Consider the following 9,406-nt stretch of genomic DNA (forward strand, 5'->3'; position numbering starts at 1 on the left):
TATTTATTTTAAAAATACATTTGTTTATTTTTGAAGGTTGATAATTCTGGTCCACACTCCAATCCAGTAGAAGGCGGTAATGCACCTTTAACGCTGGTTCCCAACCGCCATAAAATCAAAAGAAGAAGAACCATAGTGCGCATGCGTGAAGTCACAGGTAAAATACACCATTGTTTAGTTTCTACCCCTTTTATAAAAGCATGGCTCTGGTTCCGTACGTAGAAAATCCGTTACCTGCGCTTTCTAAACTCCATAATTCATCAGCACAGTTTCGCTTTGCTAACCATGACCTCCATCTTACCCAGGACTGGAAGAAACTCGGGGTAGCAGCGGTTGTTTGGGATGCGGTAAGTGACACATTGGTGTTAACATTAATAGCTTACTAACGTTTTATTATTTGACTACAAGTATATTACGTTTTGTTTCCCAGGCTGTTGTTATGTGCATTTATCTGGAGATGGGGAAGGTGGAGTTGAAGGGGAAGGAGGTCATTGAACTCGGAGCTGGCACTGGATTGGTGGGCATTGTTGCAGCACTGCTTGGTGAGTTCACTGTCCAGGAAATATGAATACTGGCCATTCAATGTCCCATTTTTAGCCTACATCATCATTTATTCACGTTTTAAATAAGATGTAAGTACAATTATAAGACATAATGGAGACACCGTAAACTATAGGAAGCTTGAGAATAGGGCCCCAGACAATAAACATTAACGTTATATAGCAATAATACATATTGCATTGAGACGTCATGTATTATTCAGACAGTACAACCCTAAGTCTGCACTTTTTCCTTTTCTAAAATCGTTATTCTTTTTGTGCAACCTTTCTAGGTGCAAAAAGAGTGACCATCACTGACAGAGAGCCGGCCATGGACTTCCTGTCTGCAAATGTGAAGGCAAACCTACCCCAAGACACCCAGGGATCAGTGGCTGTGTCTGAGCTGACTTGGGGAGAGGGCCTTGAACGTTACACAGCAGGGGGGTATGATGTGGTGCTGGGAGCAGACATCGTGTACCTGGAGGACACCTTTGTGCCGCTGCTGCAGACTCTGGAGCACCTGTGTTCGGACACTTCTGTGGTTCTACTGGCCTGCAAGATCCGCTACAAGCGAGACACAGACTTTCTGAGCATGCTGAAGCAGCGTTTCACAGTAGAAGAAGTCTACTACGACAAACAGAGGGACATCCATGTGTATAAATCCTGGAAAGTGCCACCTCGGAGGGATTTGTGACATGAGTTTTCACTCATTCATTTGTAATAATTTGCTGTTTTTGCATCAGAATCCAATAAAATATTCAAATATTACCAGAAACACATTTATTAAGAGCTGCCAACAATGTAAATATTTGAATAGCTCTAACATAATGCACTGTTTTATACAAGTTGGTGCTGACATTTAGAAAGTGTGAATACAAAATTAATGATAAGCAACATAAAAAAAAATAATACTATGTCATGACTATACATAATACAACATGGCATTCCATTGTGATGAAATGTATTCACGGTGAAGAAGTCCTTTTAAATTGCTCGCACTTAATCCTCTTCTTGATAGGTGCAATCCAGACGTTTTTGATGAGATTGGAAGCTCCACATAACTGAAACCGTCCAATCAAATGCATGATAACGCCTTGTTCATTCATAAGCAGCAAAACACCCATGTACACTTTGTGATTAGCAGTGTTTTCCTGGTGTGAAATGTGGTAGGATTGCTTAAGCGAGGAAAGTGTGCATCCCACTTCCTGTAAACAGAATTTGGAGACAGCCTCTTGCTTATTCCTTCAGAGACCTGGACCCCGCTACTGTACATAGACAGGTCCAGATATTCTTATTACACACCAACCTGAACCCCAGGACTTTTCAATTATACAGAATTCTCAATGTGACATTACATGTTCAAAGACAGTATAATAAACCAACATATAAAGCAATCTCTGATTCCAGTGACGGGCAATGAGTTTAAGAAATATGGAGACAAAGTATTTATTTCTTTGTAAAGAAGTAAGGCTCATCGTTTTTGATTTGCACTAAAAAAGAATCTAGGAATGAACGAATTCAAACTTAAAAAAGCGGTATTTTACGATGATGTTCCGACACTTGGTTAGGACTACAGAATATATTGAGTGTTATGAACACTGTAGTGTATTAGGGGGGGAAAGCCCTATTAAGTGTTTTAAAAATAACCCGGATGATATGCCCATTCTTAACAGGCACGTTTTTTAAAGTCATTTGTCTTTAAAAAAATCTTTCATACAAAAACATTATTGAAAACAGTTTTATCACAAACTGTAGTTTAACCATTTTTTGGTTTACATACTTGCATGAGCTGCATTTCGATTGAATTAATCTGTCCCGAAATTAAAAACAATGAGCCTTTAGTAATATGTTTGTGAACATGCATCAGAAATAAATCTGTCTATCAGAGCTTTTGACTACTTTGCAATGTGTCTTTACTAGAGATGTCCCGATCCGATCATGTGATCGGAGCCGATCACACGATTTTCAAAAGATCGGAAGAAAAAAATCGGGGATTGGGATTTTTTTTTTTTTTTAAATACTTTCTTTGAATTTTGTATTCAATGTTACAAAACAAAAATGACCATGTTCAAGTCTTAAAGTCATCCTGAGGCCTTAGTTTTGGTTTCAAATGACACAACATCATGTATGTGTTGCTTCTTTGGGGCTTGTTTTCATAGACCTGGTTGCTTCTTTCTCTCAAATCTGGCAACAGAGTGGGCAGGGCGCAGTGTCTGATTGTAACAGTAAGCTAACGAGTACTGATAAGCTTTATTCTGTTTTGATCCAATGCTGCACAACTGAACTGATCCAATGCTGCTGTGAAAAACAGAAGCTATATCCATGTTGGATAGAATATCCAATTTAAATAAAAAAATAACCTTAAGGGAAAACTTGAATGCTTTTTTTCTTTTTTTTCTCTTAATGCATTGCATAAAGATCGGATCGGGAAAAATCGGTATCGGCAAATTGTCAAAATCAAATGATCGGAATCGGATCAGGAGCAAAAAAAGTGATCGGGACATCCCTAGTCTTTAAAGCTGCATTTAACATGAAAACCATGTTACAACCCAAACATACTGGTTACATTTTGTGTTCATCCAGTATCAAGGCAAAGTCAATTTAAAAAATAAAATGGCATTATGCAAGCATACGTGAAACAAAACGCAGCTAAAAAAAGATCAAATGTCCCATGACCTGGCCCGTCTACATTTCTAAGCGTTAGTAAGTAACACGTTAATGCGAGTGATAGAGAGCGGTTTCGGTTTCAAACGTTGCTTCTCCCAAAGAGTCTTGGGGAGATTCACCTGTAAAAAGGTCCTTGGCGATGGTGGTGCAGCCGCTCCCTGTTGCTGGTGTGTATCCAGGCACCGGTGACTGGAATGCTTCCCTTTGGTGACATCGCAATCAATAAGAAAGGAACATCCTCATTGTTCATTCAAGGACCCTGTTGCCATTCTGAACATTCCTCCGACTTTTCATGTGTGTTTTCTAATCCCGGTGAGTCAATTTACTGCAGTTTTTAAAAAGAAAGCACAAGAGCAGAAAAAGGGGGCGTGGCACCCAGATGCACGGCTCCTGTGCCGAGTCTCTGTACATGGGGCTTGCTGTTGCCCCGCGCCCCCCTTCTGGCAGGCACATGCTGATGTTTCTACTCCGATTTGTGGCAGTATAAGTCTTTAAGGGCTTTCAGTTCCTCGATGAGGGTTTTGTTCTGGTTCTCCAGCACGGCCACACGGTTCTCCAGACACTTGACGTACTCCTTCTTCTTCCTGCGGCACTCGCGGGCTGCCTCCCTGCGTGACAGTAGGATATGTGTGAGTTCATGTCTGTGGTTAAGGTCTAAACATAAGCTACAATGACCTGGATGGCCTAGCTTCTTATATTTTGCATGGCTATAACAGTACATGAAATACAAATAAAATTGAATAAAATAAACTTGCTGATATTAAATTTATTTCCAAATGCTGCAATTATGTGGATGTGAGACGTATTATAATGTATTTAAGATCCACATTTAATTCAAAATAGGGTGTACTTGCTTTATGATTATTATTATTATTATTATATGATGATTGTGGCTTGTAATTGTCTATAAATTACAATAAAATTGTTTATCGAAACTGATTCTGGGACAAGATATCGTCCAACATAAGAAGTTACTGTGACAGGCCTAACTGTCACACCATCCTGAATGAATCACACCAACTACAATACATTTACCATCTGACAATAATAGTTTAAAGAGCAGCACCTGGTGTCATTTCATTTAGTGAGCCAACATTGACAGTCAGCTGAAACCTGTCCTAAGGATGGTCATGTGACACTGAAGCATCTCAGGACTTGCAACCGTTTGCCTGGAGACAACAGAGCGTTAAAAAGAAAAGTACAAAGTATTAAGTGAACCTCGTGACACCCTTACCTGTTTTTCATTAGTCGGACCTCCCTTTTTCGCGTGACTTCCTCAGTGCCGCTTCCTCCTGTACCCATTACAGGCGAGGTCGCCATGACAACCCCCGATGACATGGTGCTGGTGGGGGCTGTGCGGATCTGATAGGCCTGGACGTCACCAGAGGCAGCTGATAGAGAAGAGTCACAGAAATGAAAACAAACCCACTTTGACAGTTTTTCAAAACTCATGAATTCTCCTTTATAATGCTTCAGCAGAACATGTTTTTAATAGTTTCCCCACCTTGTACAACCACTTGGTTGCTAGGCACCAGGATCTGCTGCCCGTCGCTGGTCTGGGCGTACTGCAGGATGGTGGCCCCCGGCTGGGCTGTGTTGGACATGGTCAGCGTCTGCAGGCCATCTGTGCCGTTATTGGCCAGCTGGATGGCCCCACCCTGGGTAATGGCAACTGCAGAGGGACATAATAGTGTTAGAATCAGTCTCAAATTAACTTAAACTCAACAAATCCTCTGCATTGGATAGAGAAAGGGCAGCGCCTGATAGCAGGGAAGCTTGCATATTTCAACACAAACAACTTCCTGTTTTGTCAGTATGTAAAAGTACTCACTGTACTGGCCATTGCTGGTTTGATAGATGGGAGTGGGCATTGTAACCGTGGTGATGGCAGGGACTGAGTCGTCCTCTGACTTCTCTTCTTCGATTCGAGCCACTGCGGGAGGGTCCGACGATAAATCGTTCAGAATCTTCCTGTGGAAGGGGACAATCGCAGAAATATATCAAGAAACTGTTCAAGGTTTTTGCATAAATGCAACAATAATTGGATTAAATTAAAAAGCATCAGTTATTATCTTTCTAAGTTCAGACATAAAAAACCCCAAAGATAAGATGTTACAGACCTATAAGAAGGTCTTCTGGACAAGATCTCTCTCCTCTTCTGACAATCTGTCACGCTGTCAACAGATTCCTGAGAGTCCTCACTCTCAGCAACAGTTGAGATCTGTAAGCAAACAATAATCATTAAAGTCTTATTTTAACAGCTTCTTTTTAAGGGAGATTGTTACCTGAACAGTTGTCATTAATAACAACTGACTCGTTGTTAAATCAATGCACAGTGTTGAGCGCCATTTTAATTTAAAACAATAGCAAAAAGTCCATATTTGCGCTTTTCAAATCATAAAAGTTAATGCTTTCAGGTGCAAAGCAACTTTTAGAATTCGGATCAAACATGTTGGAAAAGATTGAACATTCTTTAAAGCTCAATTATGATGCACTGTAACAAAACAAATATCAATGCATAGGGGTTTTCTCTCACCTGTACTGTCTGGACTTGTGGAGACTGGATGACTGAGGGCTGAGCAGCTTGGATCACCCCATGCACTTGCACTGTCTGACCGTTCGGTAACTGCACTAGAGTCACTGTAGGACCAGTGGTTGTCACCTGGCCAGCTGCTATAGAAGCCTGCAACCATGACAACCCTGAGTCATTCCCTATCTGTGTACAAAATTCTCACAAGAATCAATTATTTTGCATCAGGTATTATGCATCTTATATTGAAACGTGTACATTTATTTTGTAAAGATTTACCTGGGCCAGAGTGATCTGCTGGGTCTCAGACTCCGAGACAACTGTTTCACCACTTTGCTGTGTGTCTGAACCAGCCTCCATTGTCATTTAAAATCTGCAACAAGTAATCATGTTTAAATAGTACTGTGCAGCACAAACAGTGAGAAAGAGGTCTTTGGTGTACAGAAAACACTCAGGAGGTTGTGCCCTGTCCACCAGGCTTGTTGATGGTGTAAAGGAGGGTGTGGCTTAGCTAAACATGCTAGCATAGAATTCATAGGTAAAACATCGTATACGTCTTCGTAAAATAATGTGGCGCATGGTGTATTGAGGTTCATCAACAATATAACATACATCTGCATATCTTAAACATGATACGACATTTTAATAAAGCTCGCACATTCCATAAACACAGAATGCTAAAGCTAAGTGTCTGGCTAGCCATCTCGAGTGTTACCAATCTACAGATAGCATGTAGCTAGCTAGCTTTAGCAGTATGAGCTTCATTGATTCTGTTAGCATGCTAATAGCTAATGGAAGTGCATTGGATGCTAGTACATTTAACCGCCATTTATTAAACATTAATCAAGGCTCTATTGCAACTCTTTATTTCCATTTCTAACAGCTTGTTTCGCAATATGGCACTTTGCTGTGGAATTAGACAGGTTTTCAAATTAACACTACATTGAATTAACTAATAACGTTAGGTTGCTAGCTGTGAACATTTATGGAGGGAAATGTCTGCATGCATTGAATGCCAGTTATGTTTGCAACTTGAGATTTTTTCTCCCACTTTCACTTCCGAGTGGTTGGAATATTTATACGTAAGGTTAGTATTAGAATACATACATTTACTTGAATAATTGCTTCTGTAACTTATTTATAAACAATGTAAGAAAAAAAACATTCAAGCCCACTCCCATATTAATACCTATGTCTCAGTTGTGCTGCGAGCCTTGCAGAGAGAGACTGACTCATTTTGAGAGCCTCTGCAACACCGCCGCCATGATCTCTTTGTTGGCATTGAGCAGATATTAGGCGAAAATAACTTCTCTGGGCAGCCATCTATCTGTTTAGCAAACATCGGATGCGTATCCTCTTACCAACACAGACTCGCTTCGTCACTCCCGGGTCTACGGAGCTCCACTTTTATTCAGACCGACACGTAAGAGACCGCGTCAGGCTACACCTCCGTCGCGTCACCGAGAACAACAACACGGAGATGAGGACGAGGGAGACGACGACAGCGAAAATCAGCTCTGTCGACAGGACCCGACCGAGATACGGAGATATCCGGAAAGTCACGGAAGTTGCCGAAGTAAGGCTGAAAAACCACGGAGATAGCCGAGAGAAGTGCTTGAGTTTGTGCAACTCATCTGAGTATGCGCCAAGTTTTTTAAGTATAAATCTATTAAAAAAATTAAAATAACTGTCATATATCTATATATAAGGCATTTTTGGGAACCATGGACAAGTAATACATAGTTCACTGCTATCATTTTAACTGTGATATGAGAAACTATACTTTTATAATAATGTAATTATGTTTGTGTGCAAATTGATTTTTTAACAATGCGAATGTTTTAAAGCCTTGCAAAATGATTTACTGAAATTCAAACATATAAAGCTTTCTGACTATACTGTTAATCAAGAGATGTGAAACAGAGGCACCTAAACACCCATATTGATTTCAACAACTAATTTACCATTACGTTTACAAATACACTAACATTTCATTTCAAAATTACATGAAATATCGTGCCTAGAATTATTATTTTAATAGGTAAATTCATTACGGATCACATGTTAGATTTTAAAACATTTTTATTTTCTGTAAATATCTTATATATTGTTGAAATTGCAATTCTCTTATAATCCACATGGTGGCAGCAAAATCCTTCTTTATTTATTCCCCCCATGATAGTCAGCATTGCCCCATTATGTTACACTTGGCACATGTCTCATTTATCCCAGCCTGATATGATCTGTGAATGGCACTGATCTTAACTGTGACACTGTCTTTGTCCCACCAAACCATATTGTGATTTTAATGACAAACCAGTGGGCTACAGCCCTGGAATACTTATTATGTGTTCTCTTTACTACCCTCGTGATTCACATTACATTTGCTTCTCCTTGGTCGTCGAAGCTGGCCATAAAATGTACTCATTAACTGTGTCACTTGGTGTATGTGAGGAGGACCGGTGCTGTAGGAGCCAAATGGGTTATAAGCTGTGGCAGCTGGTCAAAATCCTGCGGGGAAAATGAGACTTCAACCCAATTTACGACCATCATCTCTATGTGCGAGGTCATTTCGGAGGCCTTTTAATACGCACACACACACACACACAAGTCAAACATACCCATCTTCACCTATCGAGTGATTGACTACACCACTGGTGCAAGCATACTCACGGGTGACCCAACCAATATTGTGTCCTCTGCCATAAAACCTGGATGTGTAGGCAACAAAAGTATTACATTTAGCTCCAATAATGTACCGTGCAGTCATCTTGTCGTCATTAAAACCCTTTTATAGCGAATATCATATATGTGTTGCAATCCAGCCTTCTTATCCGTTTCTGAGTCCATGTCAATAACCTGATTGGACATTGATTTCCCTTAATAATGACCAGCAGCTATAGCCTATAGGCAGAGCATAATTAGCCTATGAGTGGGGAGGTGTCATTAGTTATCACTGAATGTGCACTTGGCTCTGCAAGCTGTGCACATTCAGATCATTTGCAGTGTTGCTTTTCCCTCCCATGTGAAAATAAGTCTTCAATCTATGCATGTTGTGCACATTTTATCAATTTTGCACAGTTCTCATTCCCAAGATACACTTATATCAAGGTTGCCCGCAATAATAATAATAATAATACCATAATGTAAAAAGCTTTGGCAATTTTCCATTAATGTACATCTGCTATCATTATTTATAAGATGGAAAAAACCGGAATATATTCACATATATGTCATATTTTGGCCATTGTGTTTTATTTAAAATGTAGTCCATTAATTTTCTGTGTATCCACTAATCTTCTCCGATATGAATCTTGTATAAATACATTTTAATTCTGCATCTAAATCCAAATCTTTTCATGTTTCTCAGTTGAAAACACATGAACGCACAAACATAATCAGCCCGTGCTTGCATTATTCACTTCTTTATCACATCACCATCACATTGGAGTGCATATCAACATTGTCAGCGCGCCTGGTGATTACAGCAAATGTACGACTCGGACTGCTAATGCTGGCGAGTTCTGGCACGGAATATCTGATTGCACGCTTTACCAGCAGCAACTAACCCTGGCTGTAAATCAATGCAGAAAACACCCAGAAACAGCCGAGTAAAAATCATGCCACAGACGTCCAAAATGGTGTAGGAGGAGGAGCAGGATAGGAGTTT

General features: G+C 40.0%; 2 protein-coding genes across 3 annotated transcripts; one reads left to right on the plus strand and one right to left on the minus strand.

Annotated features, from left to right (window-relative positions):
* The first annotated feature begins 163 nt into the window (after positions 1–163).
* On the plus strand, positions 164–2,544 carry mettl21a (methyltransferase 21A, HSPA lysine). The gene is made up of 3 exons (XM_079671024.1): positions 164–347; positions 431–542; positions 833–2,544. The coding sequence occupies exons 1-3, from the start codon at positions 201–203 to the stop codon at positions 1,231–1,233; spliced, it is 660 nt and encodes a 219-aa protein (XP_079527150.1). The 5' UTR covers positions 164–200; the 3' UTR covers positions 1,234–2,544.
* Positions 1,305–7,213, minus strand: LOC307032776 (cyclic AMP-responsive element-binding protein 1-like). Of its 2 annotated transcripts, none has more exons than XM_079671023.1 (8): positions 6,926–7,213; positions 6,016–6,109; positions 5,743–5,889; positions 5,327–5,427; positions 5,038–5,177; positions 4,711–4,878; positions 4,441–4,597; positions 1,305–3,814 (listed from the first exon to the last, which is right to left on the minus strand). In XM_079671023.1, the coding sequence occupies exons 2-8, from the start codon at positions 6,100–6,102 to the stop codon at positions 3,670–3,672; spliced, it is 945 nt and encodes a 314-aa protein (XP_079527149.1). In that variant the 5' UTR covers positions 6,103–6,109; positions 6,926–7,213; the 3' UTR covers positions 1,305–3,669. The 2 variants fall into 2 exon arrangements, with proteins under 2 accessions (XP_079527149.1, XP_079527148.1); XM_079671022.1 differs by having other exon boundaries at positions 5,743–5,922.
* Positions 7,214–9,406: the final 2,193 nt, after the last annotated feature.

The sequence above is a fragment of the Notothenia rossii genome (genome assembly GCF_949606895.1).
Source record: "Notothenia rossii genome assembly, chromosome: 3".
NCBI lineage: Eukaryota > Metazoa > Chordata > Actinopteri > Perciformes > Nototheniidae > Notothenia > Notothenia rossii.

Bases quoted from the DNA above. Each gene is read 5' to 3' on its own strand.
- mettl21a (XM_079671024.1), top strand. From the start codon at position 201: ATGGCTCTGGTTCCGTACGTAGAAAATCCGTTACCTGCGCTTTCTAAA. The intron at 348-430 runs GTAAGTGACACA...TTTGTTTCCCAG, and splicing joins CAGCGGTTGTTTGGGATGCG to GCTGTTGTTATGTGCATTTA. The intron at 543-832 runs GTGAGTTCACTG...CAACCTTTCTAG, and splicing joins CATTGTTGCAGCACTGCTTG to GTGCAAAAAGAGTGACCATC.
- LOC307032776 (XM_079671022.1), bottom strand. From the start codon at position 6,102: ATGACAATGGAGGCTGGTTCAGACACACAGCAAAGTGGTGAAACAGTT. The intron at 4,879-5,037 runs GTGAGTACTTTT...GTCCCTCTGCAG, and splicing joins AACCAGCAATGGCCAGTACA to TTGCCATTACCCAGGGTGGG. The intron at 4,598-4,710 runs GTGGGGAAACTA...CTTCTCTATCAG, and splicing joins CAACCAAGTGGTTGTACAAG to CTGCCTCTGGTGACGTCCAG.